This window comes from Fundulus heteroclitus, unplaced genomic scaffold (genome assembly GCF_011125445.2).
Source record: "Fundulus heteroclitus isolate FHET01 unplaced genomic scaffold, MU-UCD_Fhet_4.1 scaffold_39, whole genome shotgun sequence".
Taxonomy (NCBI): domain Eukaryota; kingdom Metazoa; phylum Chordata; class Actinopteri; order Cyprinodontiformes; family Fundulidae; genus Fundulus; species Fundulus heteroclitus.
In genome coordinates this window covers 818,809-840,408 of record NW_023396803.1, presented here as the reverse complement: position 1 = coordinate 840,408, position 21,600 = coordinate 818,809, and the positions used below count along the sequence as shown (strand labels likewise).

General features: G+C 44.0%; 1 protein-coding gene across 5 annotated transcripts in view; it reads right to left on the bottom strand.

Annotated features, from left to right (window-relative positions):
* faap24 (FA core complex associated protein 24) overlaps positions 1–21,600 on the bottom strand; it is a 76,279-nt gene that overhangs the window by 29,591 nt on the left and 25,088 nt on the right. Inside the window, exon 4 of one of the 5 annotated variants that reach the window (XM_012856864.3) lies at positions 7,839–8,417. The exons of the other annotated variants lie outside the window; for them this stretch is intronic. Within the exon in view, the coding sequence (XP_012712318.1) occupies positions 8,166–8,417 (252 nt within the window). The 3' untranslated portion in view covers positions 7,839–8,165. Of the gene's footprint in view, positions 1–7,838; positions 8,418–21,600 lie in introns of those variants that run through there. 5 annotated transcript variants of the gene reach the window in all.

Sequence of the window (21,600 nt, the reverse complement as noted above, 5' to 3'; positions counted from 1 at the left end):
GTGGACTGTGTTTCTTCTCTACCCTCATACAGGAACTGCCTGGTTGTTTTCCGATTTCTTTTTTCAGGAAATGTCAAATCAATCTCAAGGTTTTCTCCTATCTCCCTAGCACCAATCTGAGGGGCAGCAAGTCCATTTCCCTACAATTCTCCAGATACACTCTCACTGTGCTTGTTTCTCTTTCAAGTGTTTCAAGAGAAACAGTGGGGCTCTGGATAATTTTGCTGACTCGGTTGATCTGGTACAATATGTTGTACCAGATTACAGTGCACATTACAAAACTCCATTTCATGAGTTCATTCTTAATGCTGGTTGCCTTGGACAATGTCTCTGAGTCCTTCTTCTGCACTGAAAGAGTTTCGAGAGCAGACAAAGCTTGTATGATCTCTGGCAGGTGGTAACGCACCACTTTCACACTTTCAATCCTAGCCTCCCATCTGGTCACTGACAAAGATTTTATGGTTAACTGTTTGACATGCTCCTCTAAAAGTGCCCAGCGTTGCACAGAGGAGCTAAAAAGATTGTACAAACTCTGGAGAACACCAAAGAAGGTGATGGAGACTACTGAAGATTTTGGAGCATCTGCTACAACCAGATTAAGAGTGTGACTACTGCATGGGACACACAGTGCCTTCTCATTCATTTGCAATATTCTTGCTTGAACCCCTTGTTGATGTCCCATCATGTTGCTACCATTATCGTAGGATTGTCCACGACAATCTGCAATGCTCAAGCTGAACTTGTCCAGCTTCTCAAGTAGTGTGTCACACAGACCTTTGCCAGTGATGTCTTGAACATTAACAAATCCTACGAAATGTTCAGAGATAGATGCACCAACTGATGGCTCACAGTTCACCACTCTCAAAACAGAAAGTTGCTCAGTATGACTAATATCAGGCGTACAGTCCATTATGACAGAAAAGTACTTTGCTTTTTTCACCCTTTTGACTGTCTCCTCAACTACTTTGTCACCAATTAGTGCTATGATTTCATTTTGGATTTGACTGCTAAGGTAGTGTACCATTGTTTCCTTGTTTTGGATCCTCCTCAAGTGTTCACTCATGATTAGATCGAATTGTGCCATTAATTTCACCTGTGACAAGAAATTCCCATTATGTGGGTCATATAGCACATTTGCATGCCCTCTCAAAGCGAGGTTCCTTTCAGCTAGGTGGCATATTATTGCAATCACTCCGAGTATGACTCCTCTCCAGTGATGCATCTCAAGGTGCATTAAATCCTGGTTAATCTGATCAATGGCTGTTTTAGTTTTGAGCCTCATCTGGAGTTCATGCCAAGTTGTCATACAGGTAATGTGTGTTTTGGAATATTCATGTTCCTTTAGATGTCCAGCCAGATTCCTCCAATTTCTAAAACCTCCTACTGTAAGTGCTTTGTCTTGTTTACCAAAAAGTTTGCACGCAAAACAGAATACAGAGTCTTTGCTAACTAAATAAAGAAGCCATGTTCGATGTATCGTCTCCCCATTTTTCATTACTATTTGGTAGTTTTCCTTTTTGAATCTACGTGGATTTTTCTCAGGATTCTGTGGAAATACTACATCTTTGATCTGTATAGGCCCTATTGTGACTAATGCACACACTTCAGTATGGCTAAGAACACTTGGCCATTCTGCAGGGTCTTCTGATGTAGTCAAACCTGTTGTAGTAGCAACTGACGTGACATGATGAGGGGTAGGAATTCCTGTCCTGTTGGTGGTGGACGTTGCCGGAACTGATAACAAAAACAAAAACAGGGTATACATTGTCATAAAGAATTTACAGGGCATGCTATCTGTTATCAATTAAAGTAAAATGTATTGAATTATTAAATTCACAGTTATCAGTGTCATAACATGGATGGGTGCTCGATGTGCCTCTGGTGTCTGTTCCTGCTCATGACAACCAACAGGGTGAGTGGCCACTATCCCACTGCAGGTGGATGTTGCTGGAACTATAATATGACAAAAAAAATTGTGCCATAAATAATCTTTACAATTAGCAATTAAACAGTTCAATCAATCAATCAAATTTTATTGTCAATTACAATTTGCATTGCAATTGAAAAATCAGTTCCAGTACAACCGTCCATCACATACACTTAAACAAACATTTGGGGGAACGATTGACTGAGGCCTTGCGTTGCCAAGGAACGCAGCCAGTCAGCCGCTGCTAGCAGATAGCGCAGCCGTCAAGGCCGCATTCCTCCAAACAGCCCCGAACCCTGCCTACACGGAGTTCACGAGGCACTGCCCTTGAAACTGTCGAAGGAAGAGCAACAACATGGGGGAAAGGGGGGGGGGGGAGAGGAAGAGAAAGATGTTTGCCTATTTATGCTCTCACCAATAAGAGACAAACAACCGACACAAAAAAACCTCATAGCACAAAAGCACAAATAACACAATACAACATGTATGCAGAAGGTAAACATTTGAGACCTGTCGCGTGTGCGTAATTCATCAGTTTTATGAGTATCAGTTATGCGTGTGTGTATGGGCGAAAGTGTTTTATCTCCGTGAACACTCTCCAGAGGCCATTGTCCTTGATGTTATCAGCCGGCCCACAGTTCAGAGAAGCGTCCACAGGTGTCAGGTTTGTCCGTTCACAGCCATAGTGAGCGCGTCATGCAGCCGGCAGCCTGATCAAGGCCAAATGGCTCCGACATCCGCTGTATTTGCCGATACTTCAAAAATCCACAAAAACCAATAAGTAGAGATCCCAGTATCCTTAATCCAAATGTGAAAATTTCAAACGTCCAGGAATGACAAGGTCGAAAGACACACCGTTTTCCTCCAGGAATTTAGGGTGTATCTCACAACATAAGTCAAATCAGGACCGGACGGGTCCCCCTTTCGTTGCATACCCGTCGAAAAAAATGTATCAATAGTATTGAGAGACCAGCTTACCAGATCCATGTTTTTCAGAGTTCGGTTGATATGAAGAAAGCGCTCAGAAGACAAGACATAGCAAAGCAGGAGAGGGGGGGGGGTAAAAGCTGCAGAGAGAGCAAAGACACGACCGACCTCGGAGAGAGACAGAGACAGAAGCCACAGTTAACAATTCAAGTGGAACACTGGACTTACGGTTTTCATCATCAGCATTTGGTAGGGACACTTTATCTGTCTGTTTTGTTATAAATTTAAGCAATGATCCTGAGGAGAGATATGAAAGATTTTGTTAAAAATGTTTAATTGTTCTCCTTGGGCATAGCTTTCAATATTCATTGCTATCATAGCATTCACTTAATGCTATAGCTGCTGTCTCCCCGTTAGAAGACAAAGTAGCATCATTTCAATGACAGCAGTCATTTACTGTTAATGTTATGCTTAAATCATTATCTGCTCCACTTACCACTGTCTTTCTTTCTTTCCTTTTGCTTCTTCTTCTTCTTCTTCTCGCTACCAGATGGATAGCTCCTTTTCATTTTCCTTCAGCTTAGTTACTTAATTGCATTCCAATTTACTGAACGATAGGCCTACAATGTCACCCATTCGCTAGGCTACATTCATTTTCATTAAGGGAAGTTATCCACCTGGGCTGGGCTGGATTTTGACTGGGCAAAGCCAATGTCAATCAACATTCCATCCAATCGGAATTTTCATATGCAGTTGTGCATCTCCTCAGTCACTATAGCGTTGCCACTTCATGCTCGCCTGTTGCTGTTTATCCACCGGGTGTACAGTAGCTGGCTCTTGGGGGCCCCCCAGTGGCTCGGGGCTCCAAGCAGTTGCTTGGTTTGCTTGTTGACAAGGTGCGCTTCTGTCTTTTTGGTATGGTGACCCTCCTGCGTTCGCAACACTGACATGCGAGGCCTTCGTCATAATCTCTTTATGTGCTGTAGAACCCCCTTCAGTTCCATCTCCTGCATCTATGATCAGAGAATCCTCGTTCTTGTACTGGAAATCTCCCATAATATTGACTGTGCCAGATAGGAATGGATAGATTCCCGCAGCTTTTGAATTTTCTGCCTTATCATTTACAGACTGCTGTTTCATTTCCATATATTTCTGATTTAAAGCACTTCTATAAGCCTCACCTTCTGTTTTAAAGATATTTAAAATCTTCAGCTCAAGGTCACGTTTTTCTTTTTTTTTTTAGTATTATTGTTTGTTTTGTAATCCATAACTCTGACTTCCATTTGCCCACAAAGAAACTGCCTGTTTCAGGCCAGGGCGAGTTAAACTTCTATGTTATTTTGTTCCACTTCTTAGAAATTTTTGGAATTTTTAAAGCATATTCAGGGTATTTTAACCCAATAATAATGATAGGAATGTTTGCCATTTTACTTTGTATTAGTTTAGTTAAACCAAGTAAAGAAAACCAAAATTAAGAGATACCACGGGGTCAAAGGTCCGTGTGTCTCTCTGCGGCCGAGCCCCGTTCCCTCCCTCAGCTGTGCCCCCGAAAAGAGGGAGGGAACTGTGTGTGTGTGGTTCCTCCTTGGCTCGGGAGAGCTGTGTGTGTGTGTGTGTGTGTGTGTGTGTGTGTGTAAGATTTTCCTTTGGGGGAGAGCTTCTTGGCAGAGCTCAGTGACGGTCTAAAAATAACTCCCAGGGTGCTGCTTTTTTCTCTCCCACTGACAGGCGAAACGCAGGCAAATTCGCAGATCCTATTGCTAAAAGTTTTTGCACCAGCGAAACCACTTGCACAATTATTATCCAACCTTCAAACACAAAGTTTAAGTATCTGCACCCACATCTTTTCAACACAGCAGCTTAAATGAGTATAAACACTTTGGTCCACCAAGATTTCCTTACAAAAAATAAAAGTTTCCAAGCATTTTTTACCTCATCAACCTAGACAAACTTTACCTTTACTTCTGACAACGGGACTTTGAAGAGAGAAACAGAGCAACAGCAAACAACCGTTTCATACATGCGTTTTAGTCAAACAACAGCGCTCTCATCATTTAAACTCACACATAGACGTCTGTCACACAAAACATCAATCACTCACTCCATTCACTTCTCGCTCCCCACTCACTCTCCCGGGGAACTTAGTGGGTTTTTTCTAATGGTCCAAATACCCAATATTCCTGGATTTTTACTGTGCGCACAGACAAATTTAAATCATTTATCGGACCCGTAGCAAAAAAAAAAAGAAGGTAAAAATAAACGTTTATACTTCACATGCTCCCAAGCAAGGCCTTCTGTTTCAAATTTGATAGGAGGCTCTTTCACCTCGTTTACCTAAACCGGAGTACTCAACAAACCAGACTGCAGCTAACGCTTTAAGGTCACATATTTTCATTGGACTCACACAGATGATCCAAGAAATGCCTTATTTTACATTAACAGGGCCCTGCCCTGAAAGACTCCGACCAGCCGGACGTTTCTAAAATCAACCTCTCACGATGATTTTTTGATTCTAAAAAGTTATATATATATTAGAGGAATTTCAGCTCGACTACAAAAGTCAGATCCATTCAATATTCAGTATCACACTAGGCATCCGATTAAAGCGGCTGGGAGTAAACAAATCACTTCCTTTTAAGTTGTCGCGGTCACCAAATTATGTGGGATATTATTTAACTATTGAAACTTAAAAAGAAAGAAGACTCAGCGAGAAATCGTTTTGCTGTCTTTCCAACGAGAACTCATTTATTCCATTCAACTTCACACGTACAAACGGGTGTGAAGCAAGAGTTCTAAAAAAACAATACAATGAACAGGCCTTTTTATAAGTCACAGATGTGTGTGCGTTACAATACACACCAATCTCCATTGGTGTGTATTGCAAGCTAGTGACGTCCAGCTTCTTGGCAGGCTGGACTTTACTTCTGGTAAATGTTTAGCTCAGAATACAAAAACAGACCAATTAGTTCCGCTACTTGACATATTTTGGAACACTACAGTTCAACAATGTTTTCGCTCTCTTTCCAGATGTTTCCTTTCTTCTAGCTTGTACTCCCCTTGCTGAGAGCCAGGTCAGCCTGATCCAGTATGACCCATTTGATGTTTATCAAACCTCTGCACTATCCAGAACTGGCCTTCTGTGAGACTCATCTGCCCTCGCTTCAATAAAGCAAAAAAGGGGGAAATCCTCATCCTCTGAGTGGACGACCTCCCTGGCCGCAAAGTACAGAATGCCAAAACAGCTTTGTTTATTTTTGTCAGCTGTTGCAGGAAAGCCGAGTCCAGACGACACAAATTAGTCGCCTTCCCTCATCAGACAAGCTGAGTGATCAGGGACTACAGAGCCAGATCAGGCCGATCCCGACCACGTGTCAGCAGGGTCTGCAGAGCTAAGCCACTAGCCGCTGCTGAAGGAACAATAGTTCCCTTTTCACTGCCTTCGTTCCTTGGGTGACCTAAGTGGATAGAACTCACACGAGGCACGGACAGGTTGGACAGAGAGACCCAGGGGACAGGTTAAATGGTTTATTGGGAAATGTTGTGTGATGCGTTACACATGATTGCTTTAAAACAAAGGGCTAACGGAATAGCTCATTGCTAGCATTTGGTACCATGTCATTGTCGAATGTGTTTTTATGGTTATAACAAAGGTTATCTCCACAAGGGTTTCATACATTGATGGGACATTAATGTGTACCTTATCCGGCCCACTCATTATGACTAAAATAAAACCAAAGATTTTGTTTGTTAGAGCTGAAAGTCCACTAGCCAAAATGCTATTAGCTTCTGGTAATTTCTGGTTCCGTTTTTTCTACAAAAGCCTGTTCCAAGCATAAACCTTGTTTGTTCTGCTCCGCCATCATTCGATAGAGCTATGAGCCTTATTCCCATATTAATATTGAATATTAATGTTGGTTTAAAGGCAATGTTGATAACTTTAGGCTTTAACCGATTTAGCGCCTGATCGATACAGCGACCCCTAGTGCCCAGAGGTAGAATTGCATTAAAAAGATCAGCCATCCATAAGGTTTAAATGATTTTACTGAGCAAATCAGTCTTTAGAATGTTATTTACTCAAAATAATGTTCTGGTTGACTTGGGATTTGCATTGTGAATGTGTTAAAAACAGGCCAAATGTTGTTCTGAATTAGTGAAGCTAATTTAACCTCAATTCACATTCTTTAAGATGAACTTTGGTTCTTTAACTTAAACAAAATATTATTTCATCAAATAATGTTTGGTTTAACTCAGGATTTGCATTGTGAGTGGATTGAAACACATGCCAAATGTTTTTCTAAATTAGTCAAGCTAATCTAACTCCATTCCATGCATTTTGAATCAGATCTGCAGTGAACAGGATTCACTGAATTATTCTGATTATGACCAACCACTTTTGTTTTGTCTTTTGTTTTTGCATGTAAATATTTCCTTATCTTAGTTCCTTTTTATCTTCATTTTGCTTAGTAGTTTAGTTGTTTCACTAGGCTAGTAGAGAGGATTTGTTAATCGAAATATAGTTTTAATTCAGATAAACAGCATTACATAGTGATGTTCCTAGATGTTCATTTTATTTCTGTTATTAAATTCTTTAACTTAAAAAGAAGTTGTCACTCCTTTATTCTGTGTCTGCAGAGTTTGCTGTTAAAAGATCGCTAGTGTTCAAATTAATCCTTTTTAACCATTGTCTTGATATCAGCTTAACAGCTGATTATCACCAATAATACTTAATAATACTTAACAGAGAGGTTTTTATGAAACATTAAATAACTTTAAACAGTGTATAATTGCACAACAACACAGACAGGAGGTCGATTGGCTGGTCCACTGGTATGCACAGATTCACCTGGAACTAAACCCACGAAAGACTTTAGAGATGACGTCAACTTCAGGAACAACTATAAGTTGCTGTCTGCCTACTATTACTTGTCTGCGTGTTTCTTTACACCATTCGTTGGAATCTGAAGTCAAATTCCTTGCTTTTAGCTTCAAATTTGGCGAAATACACTTTTATTCTGAAGTTATAACCAACAATATCAGTATAACAGAAATTGCTTCCTGATTTACGTTTTTACCCAACACCACTTTAACATTGTAAAAATGTTGTCATTTATTTCCCCCAGAATACACACAATATTACTGTATGAAAATGAATGTGTACAGCCATTCCACATATTTTTTCGTTGGTTGCGCTACAAAAGAAAAAAAAAAACAACTTGCAACAAAAGAGACTTCTTAGTCTACACATTGAGATGCACTGGTCTCCCCATAGTTTTTGTCCTGGCCCAATGAACTGAAAATTACATGTTGGTCCTTATGTTCCAGCAGTATGGTCTGCGTGGAAGAAGCTGTGGATCTGCTGGGCGCTGGCCTGACCCACAATGGGCTCTAGTTCAGCAGTAGATGCACTGTAGATCTCCTGGATGCTGGGAAAATTCTGCATCAGGGTCAAAGCTTTGACCCTGCCAACCCCAGGGAGCTGGTGGACCAGAGCCACACTCATTGAATCCAGCAGCCAAGACGAGGTTCTCTGCCTGAAAGGGTTCTCTCTGCCCTCCCCATTAACCTAAAGACGAACAGAGCAAGATAAAAATCATCATGGAAACACAGCAAAAGAGGGCTCAGGTTGCTCCATGCACAAGCAGAATACAATCTGAAGAAGAAAAAAAGATTAATTTATGTTTTCTATTTTAAATCCTGACTTATTAGTTTCAATTACATTCCAGACGAGCTAAAGCAGATGTCAAGATATTCTGAAATATAATATAATATTCCAAAACACATTCAAGAAGAAAATAAATCTTGTTCAGTCACAATGCATAGGTGGTTTTTCTGTATGGGAGGTAAATGTCAAATCAAACTTAGTCACTGATCCATTCAGTGTGTATCAAATCTTTTCAATTTAAAAAAAAACCCATCACATATACATCTTCCAAAACGAAGAGGTGGTCGTTTTTCCTATTAAAAATAATAGGCCGACGTGTCAGAAGGGAGGAGTAGGTCATCCAGTTCAACTGTGGCTTACTGAAGGAAATATTGTTTAATGATAAACCAAAGAGTCCAATTAAAGGGCAAGAGTGAATGATAGCTCAAGAAACTGCTGAATAAACTTCAGAAATTGAAGACCGGAATGCTGTTAGGCTAGGACATGACAAAAATTTGTGATAGAGAGTAGCAGGTGCTTGGTTATACCTATCACAAATAGGATTAACATCAGGAAAGATCTTTGACAGTTTAACCTTCGACATATGGAGCCTATGTATAAAAAGTCTTAAATTTAAGTCTTAAAGCTTATGCCTTGCACGTGGAAGAATAATGAATCCTTTGAAGTATGTCAGACCATTGTTCATCAGTTATATTTGTATCCATATCTTTTTCCCAGTGATCTTTTATTATCGATAATGAGGGGCCCTCCATTTCAAATATTTTAGTGTACAGCTCTGATGCTGTTTCCTTTTGTTCATTTTGGTGGTATCGAGGGAAACTGAACAAACTGATTCTTTATGAAATGCATGACTTGCAAGTATCTGAAAAAAGTTATGGGCAGGTAAAGATAATTCCTTTCTGATCTGATCAAAAGACATGAAGATGCCATCCCTGTACTACATCTTAATGTTAAGAACACTATTAGTCTGCCATAAATTAAAGGCATTATCTACAAGAGAAGCTGGATTCAAGTGGCTGGCTGTGACAGGGGAATAAATTCACATGAAGGCTAGCCCATAATGTTTCCGGAACCGAGACCAGATTTTAAGGGTATGGTTTACTGCTGGATTTTTACAAGTCTGTGGTGAGAGTAGGGGAAGAGAGGATCACAAAAGAGCTGGGAGCGAGACAGGACGACAGGAGCTGGATTCAATTTGTAACCAGCCTTGAAGGTCTTGGGATGATGTGTCCCATCGCCAGCACAATAAACTTTTTATGTTGGCAGGCCAATAATAAATCTGAAACTTTCGTAAGGCCATCCTTACCTATTTTGGGTCTTTGAAACCCTAAAGTTAATGATTTTACTGAGAAAATCTTTCTTCAAAATTGTCAGGATGCAGCTTGTAGGCTGCATGCTAAGCCTCCCTTCCTCTCTCTCTTCCCTGCGCAGCCTGATTGGTTCCACCTGTCAGGCTGCAATTATCTCTGATCTGTTGCCACCTGTGTTCACCTCTATTATTCTCACCTCATTCTGTTCTCGTTGCCGGTCTGTAGTGTTCTTCTCCTGCTCAGTTTCTGCCTGAACCCTGTGTCAGCTCAGTTTTTTGCTTCGGTCAGCCAGAAGCTTCACTTCAGCTTTATTCCAGCCAGCCTCAACTCAAGACACGTTTCCGTCCTGCTCTCAAGTTCTCCACTCCTGTTCTCAACTCCTGTGTTCCACCCTGTTCTCAAGTTCTCTGCTCCAGTGTTTCGTCCTGGTCTCAAGTGCTCCGTCCTGGTCTCAGGTTCTCGGCTCCAGCGTTTCGTCCTGGTCTCAAGTGCTCTGCCCTGGTCTAAAGTCCTCGGCTCTGGTGTTTCGTTCCTGGTCTCAAGAGCTCCACTCTGGTCTCAAGTCTTCAGCTCTGGTGTTCCTTCCTGGTCAGTCTCCTCGCACTCCTCCTGTCAGCCAGCTTCTGCATCTCCGTCAGTAAGAAGACTCTGGTTCCTCTCGTCATCAATCACCCATCCTGTTCAATAAACTCACTTTAAGAACCAGCTCTACTGTTCTTCAATTATGCATTATGTGTTGTCCTTTCTGCTTTAACTTTCTGTTCTCTCTCTTTTTTCTTCATAGTAGGTACACCTGGTCTGGCATTCTGTTAACTGTGACATCATCCAGAGAAGACGGCTCACCCGCTACTACCATCTAATGTAGAACAGATTACTGGATCAATGTGTGCCTCTGTGCTTTTTTGTCTCTCTTGTTGTGTCTCTGCTCTGTCTTCTGTAACCCCAGTCGGTCGAGGCAGATGACCGTTCATATTGAGCCCGGTTCTGCCGGAGGTTTTCCTTCCCGTTAATGGGGAGTTTTTCTTCCCACTGTCGCTTCATGCTTGCTCAGTATGAGGGATTGCAGCAAAGCCATGTACAATGCAGACGACTCTCCCTGTGGCTCTATGCTTCCCCAGGAGTGAATGCTGCATGTTGGGACTTTGATGCAATCAACTGGTTTCCTTATATAGGACATTTTTGACCAACCTGTATAATCTGACCCAATCTGTATAATATGATTGAACTTGATTTTGTAAAGTGCCTTGAGATAACATGTTTCATGATTTGGCGCTATATAAATAAAATTGAATTGAATTGTGTGTGCGTGCTGTGTCCGGGTTCATCCTAAGACAAATCATGACATTACGGACCGGCCAAAAGGATGAACCCGAGCACGCACAGAGCTTGGTGCAGAAGCTGGCAGGATCTGCTCCACCTCTGCTCGGGGACTTCATGGATGCCCCGCCCCTGGTCCCTCTCGCCTGGGTCGCTGTGTTGCGACGCATTGCTTCCGGTTCGTCTTGCCCGGGTCGCTGTGTTGCGACGCCCTGCCTCCGACTGTGTTTCCGGGATCGCTCTCCGCGAGGCCCGCCTCTGACGCTGCCCAGCGTAACTGTTGCCGCTGCCCAGCGTAACTGTTGCCGCTGCCCAGCGTAACTGTTGCCACTGCCCAGCGTAACTGTTGCCACTGCCCAGCGTAACTGTTGCCGCTGCCCAGCGTAACTGTTGCCGCTGCCCAGCGTAACTGTTGCCGCTGCCCAGCGTTACTGTTGCCGCTGCCCAGCATGTTTAGACTATGCTGCCCAGCGTTTTCTAGTTTCTGTTTTGAGTTATTTTTGGCCCTGGTGTTTTGAGTTACTTAGCATTCCTTGGTTTTGGGGTGTATATTTAGATTTCTTAGAGTTCATTAGTTTCGGTTTGTTCTGTGTTCAAGTTCTGCTTAGCTTACTTGAGTTTCTGTTTTGCTTTTGGTTTTATTTCTTTTCAGCTCTGTTCTATTGTTCTAGGTTTGCCTTTAGTCTTTTGAGTTTTGCTTCTGAATTCTAGTTTTTACCTTACACTTCTGGTTTTGCTTGTGTTATTATTTCTAGCTTTAGTTATCTAGTTTTTCATTAGTTTAGCTGTACCTGCCCTTGTCTCCCTGTTTTGCTTTGTTTTATAGTTTTGCTTTAGGTTTTAGTCCCCTTCCTAGTTTTCTGGTTTTGTTTTGGCAATTTCTTCCCTTGCGCCCCGGCGTTTCTCTCACGCCCCGGCGTTTCTCTCATGCCCCGGCATTTCTCTCACACCCTGGCCATCTCTTCTCTTGCGCCCCGGCGTTTCCTTCACGCCCTGGCGATCTCTTCCCTCGCGCCCCGGCATTTCCCTCACGCCCCGGCATTTCCCTCATGCCCCGGCGATCTCTTTCCTTCCCTTGGTGTTTCCGTACATCCGTTCCTTTCCCTTGGCGTTTCCGTACGCCCGTTCCTTTCCCCTGGCGTTTCCGTACACACGTTCCTTTCCCCTGGCGTTTCCGTACGCCCGTTCTTTCCCCTGACTTTTCTGTACGCTAGTTGTGCCCCAGCGTTTCCGTACGCTGTTGAGCCCTAGCGTATCAGTCCGCCTGTCCTTCCCTCTGGCATTTCCATACGCCCGTTTCTTCCCCCTGGCGTCTACGTACACCCGTTCCTTCCTCTGGCGTCTCCGTACACCCGTTCTTTCCCCTGGCGTTTCCGTACGCCCGTTCCTTCCCCCTGGCGTCTCCGTACGCCCGTTCCTTTCCCTTGGCATTTCCGTACGTCCGTTCCTTCCCCCTGGCGTCTCCCTAAGCCCGTTCCTTTCTCTTGGCGTTTCCTTACGTCCGTTCCTTCCCCCTGGCGTCTCCGTAAGCCCGTTCCTTTCCCTTGGCATTTCCGTACGGCCGTTCCTTTTCCTTGCCGTTTCCGTACGCCTGTTCCTTTCCCTTGGCGTTTCCGTACGTCTATTCCTTTCCCTTGGCGTCTACATACGCCCGTTCAATTCCCTTGGCGTTTCCTTACATCCGTTCCTTCCACCCGGCGTTTCCGTAAGCCCGTTCCTTTCCCTTTGCGTTTCCGTACGTCCGTTCCTTTCCCTTGGCGTCTACGTACACCCGTTCAATTCCCTTGGCGTTTCCTTACGTCCGTTCCTTTCCCTTGGCGTTTCCGTACGCCCGGTCCTTTCCCTTGGCGTTTCCGTACGCCCGTTCTTTCCCCTGGCGTTTCTGTACGGTAGTTGTGCCTCAGCGTTTCCGTACGCTGTTGAGCCCTAGCGTATCAGTCCGCCTGTCCTTCCCCCTGGCGTTTCCGTACGCCCGTTACCTTCCCTTGGCGTTTCCGTACGCCCGTTCCTTTCCCTTGGCGTTTCCGTACGCCCGTTCCTTTCCCTTGGCGTTTCCGTACGCCCGTTCCTTTCCCTTGGCGTTTCCGTACGCCTGTTCTTTCCCCTGGCGTTTCTGTACGCTAGTAGTGCCCCAGAGTTTCCGTACGCTGTTGAGCCCTAGCATATCAGTCCGCCTGTCCTTCCCTCTGGCGTTTCCATACGCCCGTTCTTTCCCCCTGGCGTCTCCGAACGCCCGTTCCTTCCCCTGGCATTGCCGTACGCCCGTTTTTGTCCCCTGGCGTTTCTGTACGCTAGTTGTGCCCCAGCATTTCCGTACACTGTTGAGCCCTAGCGTATCAGTGGTCTCAAGTGCTCTGTCCTGGTCTCAATTTCTCGGCTCCAGCATTTCGTCCTGGTCTCAAGTGCTCTGCCATGGTCTCAAGTCCTCGGCTCTGGTGTTTCGTTCCTGGTCTCAAGTCTTCAGCTCTGGTGTTCCTTCCTGGTCAGTCTCCCTGCACTCCTCCTGTCGGCCAGCTTCTGCACCCTTCATCTCCGTCAGTAAGAAGACTCTGGTTCCTCTCGTCATCAATCATCCATCCTGTTCAATAAACTCACTTTAAGAACCAGCTCTGTGTGTGCGTGCTGTGTCCGGGTTCATCCTAAGACAAATCATGACAAAAATGTTATTTTGTCAAATAATTTTTTATCTCAGGATTTGGATCCTGAGATGGAAACACATACCAAATGTTGTCTGAATTAGTTAAGATAATTTAACTCCATTTCATGTTCATTAAGTTAGACTATGGTTCATCATCCCAGATCTGCAGTGAACCATGATTCACTGAATTATTCTGATGATCAACCATCTTGATTTGTCTTTTGTTTGTGTGTACATAGTTCCTTAGCTTAGCATATTTTTTATCTTAATTTTGCTTAGTAGTTTTAGTTAAGTTTCTCTAGCCTATTAGAGAGGAATTGTTGATTGAAATATTGTTAATTCAGATAAACAGCATTATATAGTGATGTTCTCTGGATGTTCATTTTATTTCCGTTTATAAATTCTTCAATTTGAAGAGAAGTTGTCACTCCTTATTCTATGTGTGTGCAGAGTTCGCTGTTAAAAGATCGCCAGTGCTCGAATCACCCCTTTCAATTATTGTCCTGATATTTCCAGTAAAGTTAAAAACAAAACAACTGGACTTTTTTTTTCAAAGTTTGAAGACGTTTCGCTTCCTATTCAGAAAGCTTTCTCAATTCAAAATGTCTGGAGTAGTGTGGAGTTGCAAGCTTTATAGTACTGCCCAACAATGGCCTTGTAATGGCTTAGATAACATGCAAATTAAAACGAAACAGGTCCACCCCCTTAGTAATGGGGAGTCGTTAAGGTCATTGTTGGCCTGCAAATTCTGATATCAGCTCCTAGGCTGATATTCACTAGACAATACCTAATAGAGAGTTTTTTATTAAACATTAAATAATTTTAAACAGTGTATAATTGTTCAACATGTTAAAAAATAAATGCCCCTTTATAAACACAGTCTGATCGAATGAAATAAGAGTTGGCAAAACAGATTCAAGAAATAGAGCTAGAGTATTTGCACTTTAACATTTAGAAGACTAATTGGGCAGTAAGAGAACAATTATGATGAGCTTTGCCTTTTTTTTAGGATAAGGGATATATATGCCTGGCGTAGTGTTTGTGGGAGACACTGGGAGTTTAAACTGTCATTGAATACATGAGGTAAGGGTCTAATTTCCCAGAAAACTTCTCATAAAATTCAGCACAAAAGCTGTCTGGACCTGGACATTTCCCACTTTGCATACATGAAATGGCGTGATTAATTTCCTGCAAAGAGATGGGGTTATCTAAGGATTCCCTAAACTTTTCTTCCACATTGGGAGTATCCAGCCCTTCAAAAAAAAAAAAAAAAAAACTATCCATCAGCCTCGGATCAGTAGGAGGTTCAGAAATATATAAATTGGAATAAAACTCACAAAAGGGTTTATTAACATCTTCTGGGTCAGATAAAAGTCCTGAAAGATTCAATGTGGTCTATTACATGAGTGGTGGTAATATGCATAAGACTGTAAGCGCCTTGCTTGGTTTCTCTCTGTATTCATATAAAACCTATGTTTAGATTTCAGCATGGCTCATTCAGCCCGGCCCGTTGAAAGCATGGCAAATTCAGCCTGAAATAAAACACGCTGTTTATACAGTTTTGGGGATACGGCTTTTGCATAGGCATTGTCTATGACATGAGATCAAGTAGTTCTACTTGTCTGGCCCTTCGCAACTTATGAATCGATGCATTACAGTAAATAATAAGCCCCCTCAAGTAGGCTTTTAGGGTCTCCCAAAGCAGGGATGGGGTCATCTGACAAAAGAAGAGAATTGAACCGCCATCTGAATCTGTTTGGTTTATGGTTGGGGAAGCTTAAAATGAGCGTCACAGCAGCGTGGTCAGATATAACCATACTACTGTAGTCACACAACTTTACAAAAGACAGTAAAGTTTAATGTATGAAGAAATAATCATGCATGAATAGGTATGATGCATATGTGAGAAAAAGGAGTATTCTTTCTTTGTGGTATGGCCGTAGGTTTGCAAAAGGGACCATAGGGACATGTCCCTACCAAAATTTTGGACCAATCTACTTGTCCCTACCAATAATTTGATCTGCAGCACATGTGACTGTGCTGTGTGCTGTTTAACTCCACTCTCATTGATTGTTCTGCCTTAAGTTCCGCCTCCCCTTTTCATGATTGGCTGTTTTCTAGTGCATGCGTGTGTGCGTCTTGGAGCACGAGATTTAAGTTTCATTTGTACTGGGATTTTGCGGTTACTACGATTAATAGTAGGCTACGAAAATAGTCCCAATTTAAAAACTAAATATTAGCTACACTAAAATAAGTGAAAGCTGCTGAGTGCAGTTATGTCAAAAAGCAGGATAGATTGTTTGTGGAACTTGAGAAAGGTAAGTAACCAATGTTAGGACCTCAAAATAGCATTTAATTCTGAAGTATAATACATTTTATCAACAAAAACATAATCTCAATCTGTGTGAGGCAGGAGTTCTGAAGACTGCTGAAAGGATTGAAGAGCAATGACTGTAGGCTATTAAAAATTCAGATTCTTAGCGACAGCCGCCTGAAAAAGAAAAGGTGAGGGTTTCCCTTTTACCGTTTCCGTTACTATTATTACTTTATTGTTTCTCGACCCTTTGAGGCATTTCAGGTATAAATAACAGGTGTTATTTCTTTTACATGATATACATTATCCTCCTGAGACTAGCTTTTATTTGGAGTTTGTTTTTTTTAATTTCCATGTTACATGGGATTAGTAGGACCTAATAAGTTTAATAACTAAACTCTGTCATGATACAACAAATAGTTTTTGAAAAAAATGATGTCCTCATATGAGGACAATTAGATTATCTTTAAATTGAATTTTTTTTATTTGCAATTTGGGATTAGAAAATCCCAATTACTTTACACACAAAATTGCAGCTTTCTACAGTCAGCAGTTCTCTGAAAAAGCTATGTGCCCATATGAGGACACTGGGTCTATAATCCCAAATGACACAATAAAGACATGATTGGGTGATGCATATAAAACCAGTTGGAGCACACAACAAAGGACTAATAAGAAGGGAGTATTTCAGGCAACTAGGATGGCTACCCAACTGTATAGCAAAGTAACAGAAAACCTCTGCAAAAAAGCAATCTGCATATCTAAAGCAGCCCTTCTGGTCATCGGTGAAACTTTCAAAAGGTGCAAACAGGTGTGTACCTCAGGCCCTGAACATGGTTCTGCAGCAAGCAATCTGTCCTTCCTGAGCTGGCTTTTGTGAAATGCTGCAAAGCAGTTGTGTTCACTCTGCAAGCAGAGGAACACATTGCATTTAGTGCACCACACACTTGATTTTCCGGGGCAGTCCTGCCCTCTGCAATGCATCGGACTTTTCAGGTCATCTCTGGGAGATGAGCAGCAGAACATGAGCAAACAGTGATATGTGGGATCAAAGTGACCCAAGATCCTTTCCTTGACTGTGCAGAATGTGCATTCTATCACTCTGCACCTACAACATGAGCATCTATGTTCAGGACATCGTGCTTGTTGATGAACACCTGAGCTACCAAAATGTGTAACATGCAAAAATTATAGCCTTTCTTGGGGTGCCATTTTCCTAGTTATCTTGGTATTACAGCAGCCAGATGTTAACAAAAGCAAGATCAGTGAAGTAAGATAGATAGACTTTATAGATCTCACAGTGGAGAAATTCACTTGCATCATCACGTGCATCATCATGCGAATTGTCCACTTCTTGGTGCGACACACTTTCAGGTAGCTGTTAACGAGACTCATGTGGGGCCCGTTCACCTAACGGCCCATCTCGTTTCACCCGGTCGAGGATTTGGCACAAAAAGAAAAAGGCAGTGAATTCAGAGGCAAAAACAACAGTTAAACATATATTTATTACAATTTGGAATTCCAAAGTGGGAGACACTTTCAAATTTATCACAGCATCGGATACCTTAAGTTCTCTGCCTGTGTCTGAAGCATGTCTCAAAACTTACACGTTGTTCCTTCCTTTTTAAACCGACAGTCCAAGCGGGGGCTGGACCAACTGGAGACATCAAGTCTGCTAAAAACATGTTTCCTAACCTTTGACCTTTAAATGTAATCTATCTCCTAGCTTGGTTCCTGGGAGTTGGCTAAAACAATATACAACCTCATGCAAACATTTTTTAACAGCGTTATCGCTCACAAGACTGTCATATGGCCTCGGTGCATCCTGTTCCTGGTACGTGTTTCACTGAAGTTTGAATGCACCCTTTGTTTCACACACATCCATTTATTTAGGTTACTGGGTTAAAGTTAACATCTATATTAGTTTAAGCTACACTAATATATATATATATATATATATATATATATATATATATATATATATATATATATATATATATATATATATATATATATATAGCAAGAATTTGCAAAGCATTTGACCAGAACATCTTTGTTTGAGGATAATGAACACAAGATATCAAAATTGATGCACCAAAAGAAGTGAGAGAACTCATAAACAGAAATATTGAGAGATCTCCCAGTCTTAGCCAGGTACATTGCGTTTGTACAGTCGGTGAATAGTTTCATCAGCTCCAAGTACTGCTCCATACAATCCTGTGGCTGCCAATCTGCTTGCTCATCTTTCAGTTTATCATCTTTACCTTAAAACTGAGCTAAGTTAGGAGTGAAAGGAACAGACTTCCAGTGATCACCACGTTCAACATTTCGAGGTTCCCTGGGTTCGGGTTCTGACTCAGTGTCTTTGTTTATGCCTGCTTTATATACTTCTGAATGTGGTAGTTCACGACTTTTCCCACTGTCAATATCATCACTGCTGTAGGGATTAGCTTTTGTTGCATCAGGCAGTGAATAATCATCAGAACCCTTTTCAGGTAAATTAGGTTGATTCAGAATTATCCAACGGTTGTTCTAAATGTAAGAGGTCCATATAAGTAATATGTTCGTCCACAAATGGATAATTTGCTTCTTTATCTGATAAATCTTCAACATCAGAGTTATCTACAATTGCCAATAAACAGTTTTTGACAATGTAAGTTTCCCAGTAATGATAAAATCAACCCTAAATTCAGATCAAAATCTATACCACATTTAGTTGGGTAATGTAACTTGCAAGATAGTTATTTGGTTGAAAGATTTACTACTCGTAGAAACTATTCACACTTGGGAATCAACATAAATATTTCCAGATTCGTCCGTCCGTCCGTCTTCTTCCGCTTATCCGGGGTCGGGTCGCGGGGGTAGCAGCTTCAGTAGGGAGGCCCAGACGTCCCTCTCCCCGGCCACTTGGGCCAGCTCCTCAGGAGGAATCCCAAGGCGTTCCCAGGCCAGCCGGGAGACATAGTCCCTCCAGCGTGTCCTGGGTCTTCCCCTGGGCCTCCTCCCGGTGGGACGTGCCCGGAACACCTCACCAGGGAGGCGTCCAGGAGGCATCCTGACCAGATGCCCGAGCCACCTCAACTGGCTCCTCTCGACGTGGAGGAGCAGCGGCTCTACTCTGAGTCCTCCCCGGATGACTGAGCTCCTCACCCTATCTCTAAGGCAGAGCCCAAACACACTACGGAGAAAACTCATTTCAGCCGCTTGTATCCGGGATCTCGTTCTTTCGGTCACGACCCAAAGCTCGTGACCACAGATGAGGGTAGGAACGTAGATCGACCGGTAAATCGAGAGCTTCGCGTTTTGGCTCAGCTCTCTCTTCACCACAACGGATCGGTACAGCGCCCGCTTCACAGCAGACGCTGCACCAATCCGCCTGTCGATCTCCCACTCCATCCTCCCCTCATTCGTGACCAAGACCCCAAGATACTTGAACTCCTCCACTAGGGGCAGCACATCCTCCCCAACCCGGAGAAGGCACTCTACCCTTTTCCGGTTCAAGACCATGGTCTCGGATTTGGAGGCACTGATTTTCATCCCGGCCGCTTCGCACTCGGCTGCGAACCGCTCCAGTGAGAGCTGTAGATCACGCCCTGATGAAGCCAATAGGACCACGTCATCCGCGAATAGCAGAGACGCAATCCTAAGGCCACCAAAACGGATCCCCTCAACACCTTGGCTGCGCCTAGAAATTCTGTCCATAAAAGTTATGAACAGAATCGGTGACAAAGGGCAGCCTTGGCGGAGTCAAACTCTCACCGGAAACGAGTCCGACTTACTGCCGGCAATGTGGACCAGACTCTGACACCAGTCGTACAGAGACCTGACAGCCCTTATTAAAGGGCCCGGTACTCCATATTCCCGGAGTACCCCCACAGGATCCCTCGGGGGACACGGTCGAATGCCTTCTCCAGATCCACAAAGCACATGTAGACTGGTTGGGCAAACTCCCATGCCCCCTCCAGAATCCTGCTGAGGGTATAGAGCTGGTCCAGTGTTCCACGGCCAGGACGAAAACCACACTGCTCTTCCTGAATCCGAGATTCGACTATCCGATGGACCCTCCTTTCCAGAACCCCCGAATAGACCTTACCAGGGAGGCTTAAGAGTGTGATTCCCCTGTAGTTGGAACACACTCTCCGGTCCCCCTTTTTAAATAGTGGGACCACCACCCCAGTCTGCCAATCCAGGGGAACTGCCCCCGATGTCCACGCAATGTTGCAGAGCCGCGTTAACCAACACAGCCCCACAACATCCAGAGCCTTAAGGTACTCCGGGCGAATCTCATCCAACCCCGGGGCTTTGCCACCGAGGAGCTTTTTAACAACCTCGGCAACCTCAGCACCAGAGATGGGAGAACCTGACCCAGAGTCCTCAGGCTCTGCTTCCGCAATGGAAGACGTGTTGGTGGGATTAAGGAGGTCTTCGAAGTATTCCGCCCACCGAAACACAACGTCCCGAGTCGAGGTCAGCAGCACACCACCCCCACTGTAAACAGTGTTGGTACTGCACTGCTTCCCCCTCCTGAGACGCCGTATAGTGGACCAGAATCGCTTCGAAGCCGTACAGAAGTCTTTCTCCATGGCCTCTCCGAACTCTTCCCACGCCCGAGTTTTTGCCTCGGCGACCAGCCGAGCCGCCTGTCGCTTCGACTGCCGGTACACATCAGCTGCTTCCGGAGTCCCACAGGCCAAAAAAGCCCGATAGGACTCCTTCTTCAGCTTGACGGCTTCCCTCCACCAGCGGGTTCGAGGGTTGCCGCCGCGACATGCACCGACAACCTTGCGGCCACAGCTCCGACTAGCTGCCTCAGCAATGGCGTGGAACATGGTCCATTCAGACTCAATGTCCCCCACCTCCCTCGGGACGTGTTTAAAGTTCTCCCGGATGTGGGAGTTAAAGCTCCGCCTCACAGGGGACTCCGCCAGACGTTCCCAGCAAACCCTCACAGTACGTTTGGGCCTGCCCGGTCGGACCGGCTTCCTCCCCTGCCATCGGAGCCAACTCACCACCAGGTAGTGGTCGGTGGAGAGCTCCGCCCCTCTCTTCACCCGAGTGTCCAAGACATATGGCCGCAGATCAGATGAAACGACAACAAAGTCGATCATTGAACTGCGACCTAGGGTGTCCTGGTGCCAAGAGCACATATGGACACCCTTATGCTTGAACATGGTGTTTGTGATGGACAATCCATGACGAGCACAGAAGTCCAACAACAAAACACCACTCGAGTTCAGATCAGGTGGGCCATTCCTCCCAACCACGCCCCTCCAGGTCCCACTGTCATTGCCCACGTGAGCGTTGAAGTCCCCCAGCAAAATGAGGGAGTCCCCAGGAGGGGCACTCTCCAGTACCCCTTCCAAGGACTGCAAAAAGGGTGGGTAATCTGAACTGCTGTTTGGCGCATAAGCGCAAACAACAGTCAGAACCCGTCCCCCCACACGAATGCGGAGGGAGGCCACCCTCTCGTTCACCGGGGAAAACCCCAACGTGCCGAGCTGGGGT